The sequence below is a fragment of the Zingiber officinale genome, chromosome 3A, assembly GCF_018446385.1.
Source record: "Zingiber officinale cultivar Zhangliang chromosome 3A, Zo_v1.1, whole genome shotgun sequence".
NCBI classification, from domain to species: Eukaryota; Viridiplantae; Streptophyta; class Magnoliopsida; order Zingiberales; family Zingiberaceae; genus Zingiber; species Zingiber officinale.
In genome coordinates this window covers 122,835,511-122,859,938 of record NC_055990.1, presented here as the reverse complement: position 1 = coordinate 122,859,938, position 24,428 = coordinate 122,835,511, and the positions used below count along the sequence as shown (strand labels likewise).

The following is a 24,428-nucleotide window of genomic DNA, read 5'->3' as shown; positions in this document are numbered from 1 at the left end:
AAAATGCTCATTAATGTGTAACACGTTTATGGTCCTACAAATCCTCCTGCCTTGTCGCCTCGCTTAGAGGATGTAGCCCCTGCAACATCATTACATATTTTGATGAAACCGTGCATCGTTCCCAAAACAAACGGGTGTCTAATGTCTTCATGCCTTCTTCACAATCATAGGAGCCCTAAATCAATGAATAGGGTAGGAATTTAATTGAGGAAGAAAATGGATTTTAAGGGTATCTCAATTGAGGAAGAAAATAATTTATGTTATTATAAAGATATGTGAATGATCTTTGAATATAATAAATGATATCAGAATCATGATCCAGACCAAATGTCATGTGGGACGTCGTTGAACGAAGCTGCGGGTGGGCTCAGAGTGGATCACGATGATCGGATACTTACAAGGAGGACTAGAGAAGGTCACGATAACCGGATGCTTACGGGAAAGCCCTGGAGCAGGTCAAGATGGTCGGATACTCGCAAGAAGACCCGGAATAGGTCAAGGTGACCAAATGCTCGCAGAGAGACTCGAAGCAAGCCAAAAGTAACCAAATGTGGATGCTCACAAGAAGGCACAAAACAAGTCAAGATGACTGAATACTTGCAAGGAGACCCAAAGCAGATCAAGAATGATCAAATGCTCGCAGGGAGACTCAGACCATAAAAGTATTTGTGATTCTTCGTTTAAGTGAAGATTATTGGGATTTAATCAAAATCCCACATTAAAAAAATTTGAAAAAGATCATAGGTTTAAAATAATATATGATATCTCTAGTGATATGAGACCTTTTGAATTATAACTCAAGAGCAAAATCATATAAGTGTAGGTCCAAAATGAACAATATCATATTATTATGAAGTTACATGAATATCCTTTTGCACAACACTAACCTTTCAAACGTGCCACAACCGGCTATTTTTACAATTTATATAGGCTCATCACTATCGTGGCCTACCCCAATCATCATATGATGCCCTAACGAGCAAGCAAGAGTAGCAATGCATTCAGTATCGATCGCAGTTACACAGGGAAGGACAATGGTTACACTCAACGCTAACAAAGAAGTCAGTTGATACTACTTTTAGTAGTTAGAATGTGTAGAACTGCTGAAATACATATGTTCGGTTGTATGCTAACATAATAGGCTCAAAACAACTAGTTATAGCTTAGATTTAGCTAAGGAAAGAGCATTTATAAGCTCCCTTCTCAAAATCTTCCCTGCTGGCGACTTTGGTATTGAACTGACAAATACAGCCCGTCGGACTTTCTTATATGGTGCAACCTACATGAGAGCAAAGTATTATAGACAATCTTTGACATTGCTTCATAGTGATAATGAGATTATTCTATGTGAAAACAAAACAAAATGTTGTAGAATGCTAGAAAATGAGTCATTCAATTCAGCTTTCATTATGATATGGTAACCTGAGCTATCAGATATAGGACCCTAGCTAGCATGACTGAATTAACTATAATGAATGAATTTACTCGATCCAACACAAGGAACAAAGATGTACCTGTTTTCTGACAAAATCTATAACTTCTTCCTCAGTTATAGTGCTTCCAGGTTGTCTAACCACAAATGCCAAGGGTATCTGTCCAGCTTCTTCATCTGGATACCTGCCAAGTGAAAAAAATATATATATATCTTCGAAGTTTGTGCAAAAACCACTTCATAATAGCTTCAGTAACAATCAGGCATCCCATCATTAAACTGAACTCTTTGATGTATTTTCTCTCTAACGATCCACATGGCAAAAATGGTTGATTAGTGATCTAGAGTACAAGAGAGATTCAAATAGCAAATGGATAGGAAAAGCAAAATAGCGGGCAAAAGGGAAGAAGGATTTAACACAGTGACATTTAATACCTAAAGGCATTAGTTGACTGAAGCGACAATAATAAGAGTATTAGAAGAGGTGGATGAAGGCCAACCAAGAAATGCTTGTTTATGTATGATGCAATTGGGATTTCATTAATTATATGAATAATTTACATTTTAATAAAATTAGTCTTCAGTAAGTGTTAGCTTATACAGTTACCGAGTAATTTTATTGTCTAATGTATGTATAAAGGCCCCTATTTAAGGTTTAAGGCTGTCTAAATTGTCTAACAATAGACTCATGACTAATTTCTGGTTTTTCAGATGTCTTTTTAACCTCACTTCCATCATTGTCTTGTTTTCCTAAAAAGTCAATATCCCAGTCCAACCAAGACAATTAGTCAGCAAATGATAACTTTTCAAACAATTTGTTTATTGTACCCACAACTATAGGATCCAATTTCCACCATCCCAATTTGAATTTTATCAGCCATTTTCTCTATACGTAGCACATATTCTTTTAATGGCAAAGCTAGTTGAATTTTCGTGCCAGTCCACACAACAACCACTGCAAGTCAGGCTACAAACATGGATCCTATTTGGTGTTTTTAACAATGCTTGTCCAGTAATACAATTGCAAGTCATACAAGTAATGCATCGTCAATACGAAACGGAATTAATTTGAATATGGGCAATGGAAATTTCACATTGACCTTAGCCATGTCCAGCAAAAAAAAAGAGCTCCCGCTAATAAGCTGTCACAGAAACATGTGCAGCCAAAACTAAACCACATGTCAAGTTTAATTTGCTGATCAAGGTTGAGCCTTGTGTTAGGCATTGCCAACCAGCACAAAGCAATGTCAAAAATTTTATATAGATCTTAACATATTAGGCTCACATATAATTCAATGGTGGATGAAATTCACATGGCTAACCCCAAAAATTGGCACCTGTGACTTGTATTATAGGAAAAAAATCCATGTAACCAACTCTACACTAGTAATTGTGGGCGTCAATGTCATGAGCAATATTTCTTATTATAGTGGATTCTGACTTATTAAGAGTGTTCAAGAAAAGTGTGGTGATAACAATAAAGAAGTCAGGCACCTCACCCTTGATCTTTTCTCTTCATTATATCCTCTTTATTCTATGATGTTATCCTTCTAAACCATAAGAAAGAATATTGACAAGCTTCCCATGCTTGCAAAAGTGAGAAGTGTTGGACCCCGTGGTAGTTTTGATGTGATCAACCAAGTTGGTTAGGTCCTGCTGTGTTTGATCCCTGTGTCTGAGTGTGCAGGAGCTTAGGAACACAGGAAGTCGAGCGGAAGACGCAGCTAGCGAGAAGGACGGCACGGGAAGGGAGCCGACGAGCTCGGTGCGTCCGAAGGACGAGAGAGCTGCGGAAGAGTACTCCGGTGGGCGTGAAGAGCGTGCGCGGCGTTCGAGGGACGTTAAGCCGGGACGGAAGGCTGCTCGAGGAAGGCCGGAAATTGGGTTCGGGTGAGCCCTATTTCGGTTGGCCACAATCACCCAAAAGATCGGAGCATCGGAAGTCGCAACAAGCTGGAAACGAAGTCAAAGGAGCTGAGCTGCCAGCTTGGAGGCGCCTCCAGCTTGAAGGCGCCTTCAACCAGGTTGAAGGCGCCTTCAGCTAGGCTGGAGGCGCCTTCAGCTAGGCTGGAGGCGCCTTCAGCCTGATTGGAGGCGCCTTCAACCAGTCAAAGTGACCGTTCTGCGCGCGGATAAAGTTTTATCCGCTGACTCCCATGGAGGCGCCTTGGACCCTCGTTGGAGGCGCCTTGGAGCCTCGGGATAGGATTTCCAGGACCTATATAAAGGCCCCTGGAGCTAGGAATTCAACAACAACTCAAGCATTCAATCTGTAGTGTTTCCTAGCAATAGTTCTGAGCTTTTGAAAGTGTAAAAGGCTTCTCCGCCTTCAGCAAAGGAGAGTTTCTTTTAGTGCGCTTCTACTGCCCTGGATTAACAACCTCCTTGGTTGTAACCAGGTTAATTCTTCTGTGTCTTTCTTTTACTGTTTTATTATTTTGTTAACTATTGCACTAACTGAGTTGAAAGTACGAGGAGGGTATAGTTTAATTTTTGTTTTCCACCCCCCTCTTGCGGCCTCCATTGCACCAACAAGTGGTATCGAGCACGATCGCCTCGGAAGGACTAACCGCCAATCAAGCACTACGATCAAGAGGCGATGGGAGCGAACATTCATCCCCAAGTTCGACGAGACTTCGCCACATGGAAGCGCAAAATGGAGGTATTTTTAAACGTTTGATATTCTTATTACAATGAAATATGGTTTTGCAGCGAAGACAAAGAAAAAAACACATGGAGCAAGAAGGAGCAAGCCAATTTCATCGCCAACGGAAAGCCTGCTCAGTGTGCTACCGCCGCAGGAGGTAAATCGGATCGGAAGCTATGACTCAGTGAAAGATCTCGGGAGAAATTCTGGAGCTTCACGAAGGTACTTGAAGCGAAGTGCGACATCCTCCGGAACCAGTTAACGAACCTCCGGATGAACCAAGGCGAGAAGGTAGCGCAACTCCAGGCGAGAATCAAGGAGCCGATAACGCAACTAACGAACCTTGGAGAAGAGGTAACCAACCGGGATTCTATCCGATACGCGCTCAATGCCTTCCCGAGAACTCCAGAGTGGGCCTCCTTAGTAGATACGTACTACATCTCTAAGGACCTCGAGGTAAGTACGTTAGAACAATTATTTTCAACTTTTGAACTTCACGAATCTCGAGTTTCAGAACCCAACAGAGCAGAGAAGACAAGTCAGAACATTGCCTTAAAGGCAAAGATGAACAGTTCTGACTCCGAACTGTTCGCTGCTACAACTGCAACGAAGAGGGACACATCAAAGATGACTGCCCAAAGCTAAAGAGAAAGGAGAAAGAAAGGGCAAAGCCAAAATACAAGAAACCAGAACCCTCCAAGCACAAGAATCTGAAGGCTACTTGGTCAGATTCGTCAACCTCTGAGTCGGACATCGAAGAATTCTCAGGGCTAGCACTGATGGCGAACCATCAGAAAGAAGAAACGTCAAGCTCAGAGATGAGCATCGATGAAAGGGGAGGAACATCAGAAGAAGAAAGCAGCAGTGAAGGGGGAGCGTCACCAGACCAGGTAAGTAAGGTACGCAATCTAACCCTAACTCAATCTTTCAAATTTATCAAGTCTCTTTCTAAAGAGTTAGATCAATTAGAAAAAGAGAATGCTGAACTAAAGTTGAACCTAGCAAGAGCATGCCCGTTAGAAATGTATGATCATCTAAAATCAGAAAATGAAAATTTTAAATTAGAAATTGAAGAATTGAAAAATGATGCATGCTTAAAGAAATTTCCAGAGTCAAAAATTAGAATTTATGGTAAATTAAATTGGTATATAAGGAAGCATCAAGGTCAACTTAGAAAAATACCAAGAAACTATGTACCCCCTAGATTTTTGAATAATCATGTAGGAAGGAACCTCTATTGGGTTCCAAAATCTGTGCTTAATTAATTTTTCAAAAATTAAAAGCTTAAAGTGAGAAAATTAAACATTGAAATTCTCTATGGAAGCTTTGTCTAAGGAAGTGGTTGTTGCTCCAATAACCTCGCCACGACCTGGAAGCTAAAATATTGAAAGAAAATGTTTAATTAACTTTCTGAAAAAGCATTAAACAAGAATTAAATAATGCTTTGAAAGTTTATCAAATATTTGTTAAATTAAACAAAAATTCCTTAGAAATTTTTTAAAAAAAAAAAAAAAAATCTAACTTATTTCTTCTGGGTTAGAAATTTTCTTCTGGAAAATTCTGAAAGCTCATTCACTTGACTTAGAAATTTTTTTTGGAACATTTACTTAAGATTTTTTTTCACTTAGAAATTTTTTTGGAAAATTTATTTTAACTTAGCATTTTTAACTTAGAAAATTTTCAAAAACTTCAATCTTACTTGAAAATTCTTAAGACCCCATTTTTGTTGTGATCAAAGGGGGAGAGAAAAGTACAAGTTTATGGGGAGTTAGATAAATTTAAAATTTCTTTTATTATAAATGTTTAGGGGGAGTTAGAAAATTTCCTTGATTTTTATAAAAAGTATTGCAATTTTACTAATTACAAAAAATATGTTTAACTTGTTAGTTTAGTAATTTTTCTTTAAAATTACTTGTTATGTCTATTTTAACCCTAACTTGAACTTGGGTTGATGCACATCAAAAAGGGGGAGATTGTTGGACCCCGTAGTAGTTTTGATGTGATCAACCAAGTTCTATGTTGATCCCCGTATGCGAGTATCGCAGGAGCTTGAAACACAAGAAGTCGGCGGAAGGACTGCAGCGAGAAGGGACGAGAAGGGAGCCGACGGGCTCGGTGCGTCGAGAGGGACGAGAGGCTGCGGAAGAGTACTCGGTGGGCGTGAAGGCGGCGTTCGAGGGACGTTAAGGCGGGACGGAACTCGAGGAAGGCCGGAAATGGGTTGGGTGAGCCCTATTTCGGCTGATCACCCAAAAGATCGGAGCATCTGTCGCAAAGTGAAACAAAGTCAAAGGAGTTGAGTCGCCACTGAGGCGCCCAACTGGTGGCGCCCAACCCGTTCGAGCTTTGAAAGTGTAAAGGCTTCTCCGCCTTCAGAGGAGAGTTTCTTTTAATCGCTCTGGATTAACAACCTCCTTGGTTGTAACCAGGTTAATTCTTCTGTGTCTTTCTTTTACTGTTTTATTATTTTGTTAACTATTGCACTAACTGAGTTGAAAGTACGAGGAGGGTATAGTTACTTTTTGTTTTCAGCAATTCACCCCCTCTTGCCGGCCTCCGCTGCACCAACAAGAAGCCAATTTCAATATTTAAATTAATCAATTCAGCACCAAAAGTGAGCAATAATCCAAAGTCTATTTGTCACTAGTTCAATCACTTCAATCTCTTTAGTCAATTTACTTTTCTAGCAAAAATCAAAATTGTGAAACTCAAATTGGGAAGTTACTCAAGTATTTAGACTGATCCAACTGACCAAGTAACTAAGCATGAATGATTAACTTTAGGAATTTAGGATTTATATGAAAACAGATACAAAAGAGTTCATTTTGAATATAAAATTCATTGAGAATTAGGAAACTAATCAATCAATCAAATAGATAGACTGCCCTTTAAACCATCCACTCTAATTAATTTGACTCTTCAAAACATAAAATCTATGGGCTCTTTTATATATGCTAATACATCTCACTCTATGTTTTTCATTCTATCATCTTTTGGGGCTAGCATGTAATTATTAATGTATATTATATTTTTGATTTAATCCTTTCAACAAATTCCATATATTCATCTTAGTATCCTCATCTTTGGCACGCCAATTTAAACATGCTCATACATCTCACTATATATTTTTCATTCTATCATCTTTTGGGGCTAGCATGTAATTATTAATGTATATTAATATTTTTGATTTAATCCTTTCAACTAACTCCATATATTCATCGTATCCTCATCATTGGCACACCAATTTAAACATTCTCATACATCTCATTCTATGTTTTTCATTCTATCATCTATTGGTGCAAAGACCTAGTTGCTCTTACTTATTAATATTTTTTATATTGTCCTTTCAACTAAATCCATGTATGATGTATCCATCCTAGTATCCTCACCTTTGGTAGACCAATTTCTTGTTTATGCCACTTCCTAGCAATTAAAAAACTCTGATACATAACATATAGATTATGGAAGGTCATATGAATGTCTTATAAATATTTTATTAGGTCTAAAGGGACACAAAAAACTCAAAGATCTCAAATTAAACTACTCATTCTTTTAATAGCTTTTTACTGAACCACGTAGGTAAGTTTCGCGTAAGGTAATTTCAAAATTACCAAATCACGTACCCATTTCTCATATTTCCCCTATTAGTCAACTGATTTTTTATCAATCAAATCGATTTTGCTCTGTGCTAAAACGTCAAAATTTTGAGCAAATCAATCGACTGATTTATTTTTTTTTATCAAAGTCGATTTTAGACAAAATCGGTTGATGGACCAAATGACCTCGGATTGACATAAAATTAGTTCTTATGTGTTCGTCTACCTTTCTTAATTAAATCCATACCCCCTGTTAGAATAGAATATTTATAAGGGTATTTTTGACTTTTTTGTATATCTTCTTTCCTACATAAAGGCCTAACTCGTGGCTCCCAAAATACGAGATTTTAGGTTTTACTTTGAACACTCTCTAATTCCAATTTAACCTAATTTCTTTACAGCGTGTTTTTTTGCCCACGTCTTAAATCTTTTAAACAGGTGTCTCCCGCACGCCTGTCAGCTTCTTGCCATCTTCCTTGCCACGATCGTCGGCATCATTACGCAGCCAGAGCTCTTTGGCAGCTGCTTCCTATCTCCTCGACTTCTCCAGCGCAAAGGGGGCGACGGCCGCTTCCTCTGCTTCGGCCGTTTCGTGGACGCCGAGCTCTGCCTCGTCTCCACCATATCTTCATTGCTTCTTCCTTGATCTCTTCGCCCTCCTCTTCGAGGCTCGCGACCAAGGATTGAGCACGAACCCCAATCCTTCTCCTGTCTCTGCATTCGATCGCGAGAGAGGAGCCTTTGCCGTTTTTGGTTTTCTGTTGCACAGAGAAGGAGAAAGGGCAAAGGTGAAGGATCTACAACAAGGCTCGAAAATCCCTTCTTCGTGCCTTATTCTTCCTTACAAGCTCCAACCCTGCCCTTCACCAGCAGCCAACAAGCCCGACGCCAGAAGAAGCAATCCAGCAGAAGCAAGCTCAGTTTATCTATTCATGGCTACATCTGGCGCCCCAAAGCCAGATATCTCAATCTTTACCAACCATATTACTGCACCCCTTTCTTTCGAACAGTTGGATGGTAAAAATTATATCTCCTGGGCATCTCACATTGAACTTTGGCTTGTTGGACAGGGGTATGAGACACATCTCACTCAAACTGAAGAAGATGTTCAAGTCGCTGATCATCCTCTGTGGAAGAAGGTTGACACTCAGTTGTGTTGTATTATCCGAGCCACCATCCATTCATCTCTTAGGGGTGTTTTCCGTACTCACAAAACCTGTAAAGCTGTTTGGACACAGACTCAACAACTCTTTATAAACACCTCTCAGCGACTATCAAGTTTGTGAAGATTTCCTGACCATTCTCAGCGCTCATCAGATTAAGGATTCAATGTCAACTTATCTGGGTTCAGTCTCTACCCTTCTTTGTGACTTCAATGAACTACTCCCACCTACGGCCAATCCTGCTGAAGAGCTTGAAAATCGGAAGAAATTTTTTATGTCTATGGCTTTATATGGTCTACTGACAGATTATTCTCATGTCCGTGATCAGATCCTGGGCAGCCCCACAAAAGCTACCATGGACAATACCTGGGTGACTCTTCTCCGTGTCCCGGCCAAAGTCTTGACGATGCCTTCTTCTGTTCCTGCCGACTCGTCAGCTTTGGTCTCTCGACACAAAGGGCCTCCACCTCGCAAGGGTGGCAAAGGACGTCCTTGGTGTGATCATTGCCATCGACCGGGACACACGATTGATAAATGCTGGAGTCTACATGGTCGTCCTCCTCGTGCTGCTGAGATCGTTCAAAGTTATGTTGCTTCTTCAACTTCCACTTCACAGCTAACACCTGATTCGACTCCAACACCTTCCTATACTGACTTTCTGAAATGGTTTGAGGATCGTCAAGCTTCTGGTTCCACTGCTACCATGGCAGACGCTGGTACTTCCTTTGCTGGCATATCTCGTTCTTCGGGTCCTTGGGTTCTTGATTCTGGGGCCACCGATCATATCACTGGTAATAAATCCCTTTTTTTCCTCTCTCACTACTTCTGGTAATTTACCAATGGTCACCATGGCCAATGGTTCCCAAACTCAATCCCAAGGTATTGGCATTGTTCATCCTTCTTCATCTCTTTCCATTCATAATGCTCTTTATGTTCCCGAAGCTCCCTTTAATTTATTGTCGATAAGTCAACTTACTCGATCTCTCGATTGTGTCATTTTTTTTTACTAACACGTCTGTTTCCTTACAGGACCGGAGTACGGGGAGGATGAGTGGCTTCGGATGTGAATCTCATGGCCTATATCGGCTTCAACAACCCGCTTTTGTTGGTTCGGCGGCAGCATCTCCACTCCTTATTCATGCTCAGTTGGGACATCCAGGTCTTAATAAGTTGAAACAGTTACATCCTAGTCTTTCTCACTTAGAGTCTTTGTCTTGTGAGTCGTGTCAATTAGATAAGCATGTTCGTAGTTCTTTTTCTCCTCGCATTGAGAGTCAGCCTATGTCTCTTTTTGCTTTGGTTCATTCTGATGTTTGGGGTCCGAGTCGTGTTTCTTCTACAATGGGGTCAAGGTATTTTGTTATTTTTATAGACGATTTTTCCCGTTGTACATGGTTATATCTAATGAAGGATCGTTCAGAATTGTTTTCTATTTTTGAATCTTTTTTCCAAGAAATAAAAACTCAATTTGGTACTTCCCTTCGAACTTTGCAAAGTGATAATGCACGCGAGTATTTATCTACTCAGTTTCATACCTTCTTGACATCTCATGGTGTATTGCATCGCACGTCTTGCCCTCATACCCCTCAACAGAATGGGGTTGCAGAACGCAAGAATCGTCATCTCCTTGAGACCACTCGGACTCTTCTTCTCCATTCTCATGTCCCTCATCAGTTTTGGGGTGATGTCGTATTTACTGCGTGTTATCTCATCAATCACATGCCTTCATCCACTCTCCAGGTAAAAGACCTCATCAGGTACTTTATCCACATCAGTCTCTTCATCCTTTCCCACCTCGGGTCTTTGGTTCTGTATGTTTTGCTCATGCTCTTAATCCCGGCATTGACAAACTCTCTCCCCGGTCTCATAAGTGTGTCTTCCTTGGATATCCATAGTCTCAGAAAGGGTACAAGTGTTATTCCCCTACTCTTCGTCGGTACTTCATCTCTGCTGATGTCACATTCTTTGACTCGGTTTCTTTTTTTGGGCCTTCCGCTTCACAGACCGAGATTTCTCCCTCTCCACCTGCACCAGTAACTATCTTTTGTCCTCCGGAGGCGCCTCTATCACCTCCAGCCTCATCTCCTCCTTTGCAGGTTTATCAGCGTCGTCTTCGTTCTGCTTTGCCGCCGACCAACACTGACACTGCCGTGGGCACATCTTTGGAGCCAAGTCCTTCGCCGTTTCCTCCGATCCCATCTCCTGACTCTGATATTCCTATTGCACTTCGAAAGGGTATGTGTTCTACTCGTAATCCTTCTCCTCACTATGTGTCTTTGAGCTATCATCGTCTTTCTCCATCCTATTATTATTGTCTGTCTTCCTTGTCATCTGCTTCTCTTCCAAAGACTACAGGTGATGCCTTTGCCCATCCAAGATGGAAACAGGCTATGCTTGATAAAATGAGTGCCTTACAAAGCAGTGGGACTTGGAACCTCGTTCCTCTACCTCCTGGGAAGTTAGTGGTTGGTTGTCGATGGGTGTTTATGGTGAAAGTTGGTGTAAACGGCACGGTTGATCGACTTAAAACTCGTCTCGTTGCTAAAGGCTATACTCAAGTATTTGGATTGGATGATGGAGATACTTTTTCTCCTGTTGCCAAGATGTCTTCTGTGCGTCTTTTCCTGTTTATTGCTGCAATTTGCCATTGGCCCCTTCATCAATTGGACATCAAAAATATATTCTTACATGGTGACCTGCTCGAGGAAGTCTACATGGAGCAACCTCCGTGTTTTGTTGCTCAGGGGGAGTCTTCTGGACTTGTATGTCGCTTGCGGAAATCTTTATATGGTCTCAAGCAGCCACCCAGAGCATGGTTCAGTAGATTTAGTACCGTAATTCAACAGTTTGACATGACTCGAAGCGAGGCTGATCATTCTGTCTTTTATCGTCACTTATCTACTGGTTGCATCTATGTAGTAGTTTATGTTGATGATATTGTCATTACATGTAATGATCATCTTGGGATTTCACAAATAAAACATCTTTTCAAACATTTCCAGACAAAGGATCTCGGCAAACTCAAATATTTCCTAGGGATAGAAGTCGCACTAAAGATGGGATCATTATATCTCAAAGGAAGTATGCAATGGATATTCTGGAAGAAACAGGAATGTTAAACTCAAAGACAGTCGACAATCCCATGGATCCTAATGTCAAGCTCCTGCCAAATCAGGGGGAGCCTCTTTTAGATCCTGAATGGTATAGGCGATTAGTAGGGAAACTAAGCTACCTTACTGTCACTCGTCCGGATATCTCATTTGCAGTAAATGTAGTAAGTCAGTTTCTCAACTCTCCGTGCAAAGAACATTGGGATGTCGTGACTCGCATTATTCGATATATCAGGGATGCACCAGGAAAGGGTCTTCTATATGAAGACAAAGGACATACTCAAGTTATGGGGTATTTTGATGCAGATTGGGTAGGATCTCCCTCAAATAGAAAATCTACTTCTGGATTTTGTATATTTGTCGGAGGTAATCTTGTTTCTTGGAAAAGCAAAAAGCAGAATGTTGTGACAAGGTTCAGTGCAGAGGCAGAATATCGAGCTATGACTATAGCCAGTCAAGAACTTATATGGTTAAAACAGTTGCTTCAGGAACTAAGGTTTGGAGAGGTTACACAAATGTCACTCATATGTGACAACCAGGCCGCTATGCATATTGCCTCAAATCTAGTCTTCCATGAGAGGACAAAGCATATTGAAGTTAACTGTCACTTCATCAGAGAGAAAGTCATATTTGGAGAAATATCTACTAATTTTGTCAACTCACATGATCAGCTAGCAGATATATTCACTAAGTCACTTAGAGTTTCCCGAATTGATTACATATGTAACAAGCTTGAGGGGGACTGTTAGAATAGAATATTTATAAGGGTATTTTTTATAAGGGTATTTTTTATAAGGGTATTTTTGACTTTTTTGTATATCTTCTTTCCTATATAAAGGCCTAACTCGTGGCTCCCAAAACACGAGATTTTAGGTTTTACTTTGAACACCCTCAAATACCAATTTGACCTAATATATTAAGAGCGATGATTTTTTGAACACGAATTAAATTTTTTAAACATGTTCATATTCAAAAAAATATTGCTCTTAATATATTGATTCAAATTAACGTTTAAGGACATTGATATAATAAGGAGAGGTAGATGAACATATAGGAACTAGTTTTATATCAATCCGAGGTTGTTTGGTCTATCAGTTGATGAACCAAATAACTTCGGATTGACATGAAACTAGTTTCAATGTGTTAAACTAGTTCTCCTGATTATATTCATGCTCTCAAACGTCAATTTGACTCAATATATTAAGATCGGTGATTTTTTGAACATGAATTGGAGTTTCCAAACATAACTGTGTTCAAAAAATTACTGCTCTCAATATATTGAGTAAAATTGATATTTGAGAGCATGGATATAATCATGAGAAGTAGACGAACATGTAAGAACTAGTTTCATGTCAATCCGAGGTCATGTGGTCCATCAGCTGATTTTGCTCAAACCTGGTTGATGGACCAAATGACTATAGATTGACATGAAACTAGTTCCTATGTGTTCGTCTACCTCTTCTGATTATATCCATGCCTTCAAACGTAAATGTGACATAATATATTGAGAGCAATGATTTTTTGAACACGAATTGAATTTTTCAAACACATTCGTGTTCAAAAATCACTTCTCTCAATATATTAAGTCAAATTGACGTTTGAGGTCATGAATATAATCAAGAGAGGTAGTCAAATACATAGAAAATAGTTTCATATCAATCCGAGGTCATTTGGTCCATCAATTGATTTTGCCCAAAATTGACTGATGGACCAAACGATCCCGAATTGACATGAAATGAGTTTTTATGTGTTCGGCTACCTCTCCCGATTATATGTATGCCCTCAACTGTCAATTTGACTCAATATATTAAGAGCAGTGATTTTTGAACACGAATGTATTTGGGTCAAATTGGTATTTGAACACATAGGAATTAGTTCCATGTCAATCCGAGATCATTTGGTCGATCAAAATCGGCTGATGGACCAAATGACCTCGGATTGACATGAAACCAGTTCCTGTGTTTGTCTACCTCTCCTAATTATATCCATGCCCTCAATTTGACCCAATATATTGAGAACAATAATTTTTTGATCACGAATTGAATTTTTCAAATACATTCGTATTCAAAAAATCACTGCTCTTAATATATTGAGTTAAATTGGCGTTTGAGGGCATGAGTATAATCAGGAGAGATAGACGAACACATAGGAACTAGTTTTATATCAATCCAAGGTCGTTTGGTCAATTAACTGATTTTATCCAAAATCGACTTTAAAAAAAATAAATCAATCTACTAGTTTGCTTAAAATTTGACATTTCGGCACAGAGAAAAATTGATTCGACTGATAAAAAAATTAGTCGGGTAAAACGGAAAATGGACACATGATTTGGTAATTTTGAAACTACCATATGCGATTTGATAATTTTAGAAATTTACCTACATGGTTCGGTAAAAAGCTTTTCTTTTATCTTATAAGTAATATTTTTATCAATATCTCCTTATCTCCTTGCTGAATAATAGATCACCTAAACTCTTGCTTACATATTTCCTATTTATCCTCTTAACTCCTTGATTATTTTCAAATTACTAAATCACATTTCATATGATCAGTTTTAGTCCTACATAAACCTTGTCTTGCAAAGTCTCTCCATAATTTAAATTTGGAATTTAACCTAGTCGCCACACCAAGAAGGCTTATGCTGAATATGATTGAATCTTCTAGTACAAATATATATAAAAAAAAAAGAGAGATAAGGAGATTAAACATCTCTGTAGCTATAACACTAGTAACTACATTATCAAACATCTCTGTGCCACACTAAGATAATTACTAGATATTTCTTTATTTTCTAAATTACATTATAATAAGTGTCAAAGATTTTATGTAGGCTTCTAAGTAAAATCATATGCAAATCTTTTTCTCTATACTTCTTTTATCAATTGTCTTATTAAATAAATGTCAGATATGGTTAAACTTCCAAACATGAAATCAAAATGGTTCAGGAAATGTTTGTTACTTCTCTCATTCCCTCTTCTAAATCTTTCTCAAAGTTTCGTATATGACAACAACTCGATTCTTTTATAAATGAAACAAATTTGTATATATCTCTATGCTAATTTTTTCTAGATTCCTTGGGAATCTTTCTAATCCTCAAAATTTTATTGAAGAACTTAGTTAACCAAATCATACCCTAATCTCTTAAATTCTTCAAAATTTAATGTTATTCAAACCTACATTTTTACTTATGTTGATTCATATATTTGAATAATTAAGCATATGGAATTCATACACAGTATTAATATTCACAAAGTCAAGATATACATACGGAACAACAGCTGCATCAACAATTTTTGGGTGGGAATGAAGTATTTGCTCCAATTCAGCAGGCGGAACCTAAATATTAGCACATAAAAATAACAAAAATTCAAATAAATGTCAACGATGGTAAGAATGAGAAATCAGAATTCAAGGTTACACACCTGATATGCTTTATATTTGATTAACTCCTTTAACCTATCTACAATGTAGAGAAAACCATCATGGTCAAAATAGCATAGATCACCCGTCTTTAACCAACCTTCAGGATCCAATGTGGAGGCAGTTGCCTCAGCATCGCCAACATAACCTTAACCAAGATTTTTTGCAAATTAAAACAATAATGTATATAGCTTTTCTCATGCAAAAAATGCACAAACATCATTTGAAAAATTCAGTTAGCAAGTACACCTTGCCAAGTTATAAACGTGTAAACAATGTTTTCCTTCCTAGGCAAATTGGAGTTTGCTCATACAGATAAAAAGTAAAAGCATTAAACCCAACACAAGCCATAGAAGTATTTGGATAACAGTAGTCCCCTCGGGACGAGCAGTTGGCTAGTGCATGAAATGTTGCCACCATGAGGTCTGAAGTCAATTTCTTGCTAGTAGCCAAGTTCCTGCCCATGCACTGGTGCTCGGGCTAGTAGCCACCCATGATTTATCTCCCTTCGCATAACTTGGGACGGGTTGTGAGAGGCTCCTGGGGTGAGCGTTATCACCTTTTGCCACCATTTGGATAACAGTATAGTGATGAAGAGATGTATTAAAGTACTAGTAACAAAGTTAACATATGAAGAAAAGAGATTCACTATACCTTCCAAATTTTTGGACTCAGTTTGGAACAATTATGTAGCTATAGTTGAGCGAATAGAAATAAACAATTGTTAGACGAATGTTTAACAAAATTATAATGCAAAGTTGGTTGAGGTGCTTAACTGGACAGTAATAGAAAATCATGTCATTTTCTTTTTTGATATTGTAGCACATATTTTTGATATTGTTGTACAGAGTTTTAAGTTTATTTAAAATTGTTAATAAATTTTATTTTTGTTCTTTATATTATTAGAACACTTTGATTCAATTAAATAGCTAATATAACATGTATAATACTATAATTATCCACATGTATAACGAGTTTATATCACATTTCCGGTATCAATTTGATCTCATTCAATTGTTGAACAATAAAAGGGCAACCCAGTACACAAAGCTCCCACCAATGCCGGTCTCGGGAAGGGTCGGACTATATTGGGTCTATTGTACGCGAGATGAGATCCTCTTTCCCGAAAATGTTGTGTCCCTATGTCCCAGTGTCGATCGGACGGCTATGACATTTTCATGATGTACACTGCATCCTTGAGATGTGATTTAGTTCGTCCGATCGGCGCTGGGACATGGGGACACAACATTTTCGGGACAAAGGATCTCATCTCATTGTACGCAACCTTACCAAATGACTACCTCCGATATAATCAAATTTATTACATGGCTCCTTTGAAAGTTTAAAATAGGTTTAAGACACTTTATTTGTTCATTTACTTATTTGTCTATTAAGTGTTTCAAAATTTAGATATTCAAAAGCAATATAAACCACAATAAAACAAGAAAGCAGCACAATAAAAAGCTTTATTTGAAGGATAACTAGAGATAAAATGTATCTAAATTTGATGATTGATTAACAACCAACTCATTCTTGGCTCTCTTATTTGTTTCCCTTTCTTCGGTCATTCTTGACTGATGCTCCATTACTTTTTCAGCAAATATAATAAATCATGATCTCTTAATTCTGGACATTTTGGCACCGATTAATCAAATGTTAAGCCTACTTACAAAGTTGCAGGAAAATGGCATTCATACCTATTTCATCACCCTTAGCATCATCAGGCAATGCTTGTCACAGCAATTAATCTTATCCTTCTATCGAACTTTGTACAAGGCTATATCACTAGTAAAGTTCCATCCCCTTTTATATACATACTTTGTATTATAAAAAAAAAATAATCTACTATGTGATCACTATAGTTGTTTGAAACCAATTTTATTAAAGGGAATATAAAAGTTAGACTCAGAATTTATAATTCTCATACTATCAGTTTAAATGTTTGGATTTATGTATAAATATTTTGATTTCCACTTTCCATGTTCAACACAATTACAAGAATAGTTGTTTGGACTTGGGCAGCCAAATATGAAGATTCCCCATTGATTAAGAAGCTTTTGTCCATTCAACGGGTGAGCAAGCGGTAGCTTGTCTCCAGAGTTGGTTTGAGCAGCACAATAGAGGTGCATCCAAGATTATGACTTTTTTTGGACTTAGACCACCAAAAAACGATGGACAAGTGTGGTTTGGAAATTGTACATCCAACCTCAGCCTATATTCATGGTACGGCTTTTGGCACATGGATGTCTCAAGTCATGGGATAGACTATGGCATGTACAAAACAACATTTGTGTGTTTTGTAGAGCTACAGAGGAGACCTTGGACTACTTATTCTTTTGATGCCAGACTAGCAGCATGTTATGTTACAAGGTGCGGACTTGGCTTGGGATGAAGCATGAGATGAGCACACATCAAACGATGCTGTGTGTCTTCAAGCAATAGTTTTGAAGCACTCAACTTTTGACCAAGGGACGACACTTAACCATGTCATGGATGATTTACCATATATGGATGCCTAGGAACAAGTGTCTGTTTGACACTGAGTGTACAAATATAGATTGGATACTTATTAAGATACAGATAACATTTATTCACTTTTGATTCTTAGGCAGAATGTTCATGTTTTGGGGATGGGCTCTGATATGCCCAACAACAGAAGATATACATTCTTCTCTTATATATATTTTCATTTACCCATAAAAAAATTACAAATATATTTGATATCATAATAAAATTCTTAAGTACGATGATTTCATAAATATATAAAGCATACTTTCCAAGTCCTACCTCTTGTAATCTTTTAGATGTTGTAATTCCTTCCTAATTTTCCAAAAATAGTTATGCAAATAGGAATTTTGTTTTCACGACTTATGGGCTTTTTGAAAGTTTATTTTGATAGATCTTTTATTTAGGAGAATAAATTGATTTTGAAAGTTTTTTATTTAATAATTATCTTGTTTACAGAATAAAAGATTTATTCCAAATTTAATAGGGTCCATTGAAGTATATGGTTATTCTTTCCATGAATATTATTAGTATATCTCCAATGTTGATTAGGTTCGTGTTAAAGATCTTCTAATTAATAAATTTTCTCATCATGAGGATTAATAAATTTCTTTTCATGAATATCATTCTATATATGAGAATTCTTACTTTTCTGAGATTTATCTTGTGATACATAATGTGGTATAAGAGCAAAATTCACAATTTGGTGTTCAATACTCTGCCTTTTCCTACACTATTTCATCTTAAATTGATGTTATACAACTAGTCCAACCACCCCTTGAGTCCATCTGTTGGTTCTTGATGTTGCTCGACTTTTGCCCATGTTCTCTAACTTTGGTAACCAAACCAACATCCCTCACCTCTACAGGGCCTCCACACCTTAATTAATCCTTTACAATTCTACTATGGCTCATGATGCCTTAATTGATTGAGAACATGTCTCTTTTGTAGATCTGAAATAGTGTCGCTACCTTCCTCTCTAGACCCCCTCTTTATTAAAAAATGTAGATCAGCTACATTAACGGCTCCCCTAGTGTCGGCCCCACAGATATAGAGGGAGGTACATACAAGTACATAGACGCCTGGTGGGGTAAACCCCAGGTCGTCAATTCCTGGTAATCGACCCCTGACCATTACGCCAGAGATGTCATGCATCCACCATCTGTGCTACCCCCTCTTTATTAAAACTCACCCCGCTAGTTGTCAACATCCACACTTACCATTTTTGTCAACATAGGTGAAACTATGTTATGGCTAGTGGGGAGTAGGGTGCACTGGCTAGCTTTGAAAAATTCTTTAATTAAATACATTGAGTATACTTACAATCAATTAAATTTAATCAATTTTCCTTGTACCTATTAAAACTCCTCCCACTGCCCCCACACTTTTAACAACACCAAGGTTCAAAATCTTAAGCCATGTTGAAGTTTTGATCTTTGATTGGAACAATATTGTTTCGATATCATATCAATATTACAATGAAGATAGAGAAGGAAGGAGAAGAAGACAATGTCCGTGCCAAAAATTGTTTTAAATGTTGTACCACGTCGAGAGAAACCATCAAAACACATCATACCATTAAATTATCCAAACTCGATACCACTCAGCATAAACAATGTCTCCTTCCTTCATCTCCTTCCTCTATCAACCTACAATTTATTATCCGCACCATGTATCAAAGCGTTGGCAAGATCCTGTGATAATATCCTTTCAGTCAAAGATCGAAACTATGACATGGCTCAAGATTTTAAACCTTAGTACCGAGTGGTATCTAGTTTCGATGATTAACTAGAATGATATGTTTCGACCATTTTACTCGACATGATACGAGATTTCAAACCATGAACAACACTACTAACACAAGGTCGCCACCACACACCAATTTAGAATTCCTTCCACTCCATATATTTGACAACATGACAATACTACAAAATAATTACTCTAAATTTACATTAGTTGTAACTAAACTAATTACCTCACAACCCAACCCATCTCAATAGTCACTTCAAGACCCTTGAAGGCATTCCCAAACCCAAAGTTGACAACAAATTTTATTGGTTGCTAGCATTCTCCACTTTTTATTCTAATACTGATGCTTGTGTTTGTGTGACCCACAAATAGCTACGATATCTCCTAGGAGCCCATTAACGTGATCCCTACAAAAGTAGAAACACTCAATTTCTCCTCATTCATGTTTAATCTTATCATTCCAACTCAAATAAGTGGCCACTTTGTCATCATTGAATTATTGTGGTGAGGAATATTAATTTTAGTTTAAATTATATCTCCTTTTTATTAGTATTAGCCAAAGAGCCAATTATAAGATGATTAGGCTTATTGGGCTAATGAGTCCAATCCAAGTTAGACTCATTGGGTTGGATGGAGTCTAATATGAGTTAGACTTAATTGAACTCAATTGAATCCATTCATTAAAAAGGAAGATGAACAGACAATGATGGTTAATTGGATTAATCATGCATTAATAAGAGGAAGACAAAGAGACAAAAAACCTTTGGTATTCATTGGATGAATAGAAATAGGATTTTTGATGGAATTTTCATTAGATGAAAAATTGGAGTGACTCTTGAGCTTCTCCTTCTTCTTCATGCTTAGCCGAACCACTTTGCTTGCTAGCACAAGAAGATTGTTCTTCTCCGAAGCCGTGTTTGTGCGACAGACGAAACATGTTCGTGTGGATACCATAGAGGCGCGGCCACTTGATCAGAGATTTGCATCCAAAGAAAAGTTGTTGCCGGGATTGCAAAAGGCACGCAACAAAGGTATAAATCTCATCAAACTTAATATATGTGATTTTTCTCCTTCGCATGGATCTTCTGGAGAGGATCTAGTTAATTTTCCGCTGCACTTTCTGCGTGTTTAGCGCTCTAGATCCTTACAGTTTTCTCATAAACTAATAAGTGTGAAATGGTTCTAGGACATTTTTATGAGATTGGGCAAAATGTCAATTTTAGTTGTCTTTACTTTTACAGGTTGAAGCAAAATAGTGCTAAACTTGATCCACTTATATTAATTTTCTCTTTATCAATACTATTCGTTCTCTTAGATTTTTTTTTAAATAGTCATATTTTCATATGTTAAGTTTTTTATTTTTTATAATGTGTTATAAATTTCCTTCTTTTTAAAAATTCACTTCTATATTTGCTAAGCATACTCCAACTTGAATAAAAAGATTTTTCTTTCTTTCTTTCTTTCTTTCTTTGGATAGCTTATAGAGAAACTTCTTACAGGAAATTTAATTCAGAAAAACAATCAAGCTCGAAAGAAATCAATGAGGGAGAACAGAAAAATCAGCTGAACAGCCTAATGTTGAGCTTAACTTAAAAAGATCTCACAACTGATCCAATAATTAAAGAATTAAGATATCCAAATATCATCCTAATTATTGAAATAGGAAAAGAAGAGCATACTCATAGAAAGGACCATATAAACGTCATAAACATAATTTTTCCCCAAAAGAAAAATGGAAATGTATAGCAAAGAGCCTGCACTTCTTGGTTTAACAAAACTCCTAATTGACTGAAGTATAGTATATTGCAAAGGATCCAGTTTTTTGCTTAGTAGGCTATCTATTTTTTTAAGCCAAATTTTACAAATCAAGGACGTGGAGATTCTTTTAATACTGGGTTTTAAAATAAAAAAATAGCAAACAAAAACAATAGTTGTTACATTTTTCTTCTACATTAGTTTTTCGTCAAATTAATCTAATGGAGTTCATAATTAATGGTGAGGGGTTGGCTATTCAGTATTCTTGTTCGAGCATTGTTGTAGTAACTTTGGTTAAAACTGCTACAATTGAAGCAGTTTAGCTAAAGCTACTCCCAACATGGAGTCAAAGCTGCTCAAACACAGCTCCATGTTGCAATAGTTTTGGGCAAAATTGCTATGACTACTCTAATTGTAGTAGTTTTTGATCAAAATGGCTTCAACAGTATATGCCCAATGTTTATGGAGTTAGATTAGTTTTGATTAAATTTGAGCGCATTTAACTAATATTTGAGTAATTTTGATGTTGTTTGGGAAAAAATCAAACAATTTTGATCAAAATTATTCTAATAGTATTTAATATATTCTAATTAAGTTGAATTAGTTTTGATAAAATTTGAACAATTTTAACTTGTATTTAAGCAGTTTTAGTTTTTGTTGACTATAATTATCTAATAATTTTAAGCATGTTGAAGAATAATTCTGGAATAATGACATATTTTTGAGATAAAATAGAGACTTTCTTAAGATTTTTGTTTTTTTTAATTGTCGTAAGAGAGAAGCCAAAGCCGCTCTCTCTGATGGTGAGACTACCTTTCATGATTGTGGGCCCACGAACCCAAAGCTCTCCTCTCTGACCGGGTCCCAGCGACTCCCCAGTGGTGGGGTCCACGATTTTCGCCTCTATGTTCGCCGCTATCCGCCCAGTAGAACCATACCTTCTGTTCTCCTCCTGATCGTTCGTTCTCACAATCCCACCGGATGACTCCGTCAAACCATAACCCTGTCCGTACGATCGACCATCCAAAAAGAAAACCGCCGTCAGTCCGCCGTTAAGCTGTTCCTTACCTTGCTTTAATTTTTTTTTAAAATGTTTTCAGGATTTGATGTCGTGCAGTGCGAACCTGGACAATCTCGACGCTCGGGAAGCGAGCAGCAAAGCTCTCCGACACCTCCCGACCAAGCGGCGCGCCACCGCATCCCAGAACCTTCAGGGAGGAGAGATCTCGGCCGACCACAGCGTCCGACTTGGCCATCGCCAGAACCAGCGGCGGCGACACCGGCATGATGCTCACTCGGTACCGCTCCACCGCCGCGAGCATGGCGCTGAAGTCGAACCGCTCCATCAGCACGACCGTATCCCCCAGCACCACCTCGCGGAGTATCATGAAGTATCCGAACACGTGGAAGAGAGGGACCGTGAAGAGGGTCACCCGCGGCCACGCCTCCACCTCCTCCGCCTTCGCCTCTTGCGCCGCGCTATGGTAGGATGCGATCAGGGCGACAAAGTTGCGGTGAGATAGCGCTACGCCCTTCACACGCCCCGTCGTCCCCGACGAATAGAGGATCGCCGCGGTGTCCGATTGCTGTATCTCCACAGGAGGCAGCGGTGCCGGATTGGGGTCGAAGAAGGACTGGAATCGCGGGGAGTCGAGGAGGATAGTAGGGATATGGGGCGGAAGCTTGGACGCAGTGGCAGCGGTGGCAAAGGCGACGAAGGGGTTGGAAAGGCGAATTTGGTGGGCAATCTCGGCATGAGTGCTGAGGGGGTTGGCTGGGGAGACTATGGCGCCGATGGAGAGGAGGGCGAAGTAGAGGACGGGGATATCGAGCTCGGGAGGGGAGATGAGGAAGGCGACGTGGCCCCTGGAGAGACCGGCGCGAGAGCGGAGGGCGGAGGCGAGGTTTCGGATGCGGACGAGGAGGTCTGGGTAGGAGACGGAGGCTCCGGTGGCGGCGTCGATTATGGCCGGTTGGTCGGGGAGGGGGGAGGGGATGAGAGAAAGGGAGAAGGAGGCAGCATTCAAGGGGACGGAATCTGGTGGCAGGGGGACGGGTCGTCGGAGGCTGTGGAATGTCTTGGTTTCGCTGCAGAAGCCGCTCCGCGGATCTACGGCCGGAGCCGCAGAAGGAATTCCATCCGCCATGGCAAGCGACGAGGGGGAGCAGAGCGGCAGGAGCAGGTGGAAGTGAGGAACGAGAAGGCTCGGGAGAGAGAGAGAGACGCCGGTAGTCGAGATTTCAGAGTTAATTGCGACTGAAAAAATAATAAAAATAATAAAACCCCGCAAGATAAAAAAGTATGCGGACCTTTTAAGGCTAAAGTGGGTACATTGATTTGGAAGAGCACGTGATCCGATTGGTCAACTGTGTCAGTAGAGCTACTTCTGCTGTATGATCCTCACATTAATGCGAAAAATCGTATCTCCCTTTTTATTGAAATACTACTCTATTTTTACATTTTTATCAATGTCACTTTGACATCCATCTTAAAATATTTCGAAAAATGTCTTGAATTAGTCCGAATGCAGTTAGGAATGATAATTTTTCCACTGATTCTAGACTCCACATAGAAAAAATCCGTAATGAGAATCAAAATTCCTGATTTATTCGCAGATAGAAATGGATTTAGCAAGTTTTTTTTTTTTTAAGGACCGAGAGGGTTTAGGATGGGTATAGAAATATTATCTTTATCACTTAAAAATAATAATAATAATATTATTATTATTATTATTATATTATTTTTAAAAATATTGATAATAATATTAATATTAAAAAAATTAAAATATTAATAATAAAATTATTATTAATATTAATATTAATAGTAAAATAATAATAATATAAAATTAATTTAGGGATAATAGTGAAGATGGGGATTTGATCCTCGATTGTTCAGATTTGGAAATTCTCTAAATCCGAAAAAGTGAAGATAGAAATATGAATAAAATTCAAGGACAGGGATGAGATGACAAATCTCTCCCCATCCTATTCCATTGTCATTCCTAAATATAGCACTGATGATTTCTTTTTATTTTTTTTTATATATCTAAA

At 38.4% G+C, this 24,428-nt stretch overlaps 1 protein-coding gene across 1 annotated transcript; it reads right to left on the bottom strand.

Annotated features, from left to right (window-relative positions):
- Nucleotides 1–820: 820 nt before the first annotated feature.
- LOC122050622 (4-coumarate--CoA ligase-like 5) lies at nt 821–23,731 on the bottom strand (the record flags this gene model as incomplete). Its single annotated transcript, XM_042611514.1, has 6 exons — nt 821–1,279; nt 1,515–1,617; nt 15,217–15,284; nt 15,371–15,516; nt 22,191–22,380; nt 22,502–23,731. Coding segments are annotated over 6 exons (1,860 nt in total), but the record flags the coding sequence as incomplete, so codon positions are not given.
- Between the last annotated feature and the right edge of the window lie 697 nt (nt 23,732–24,428).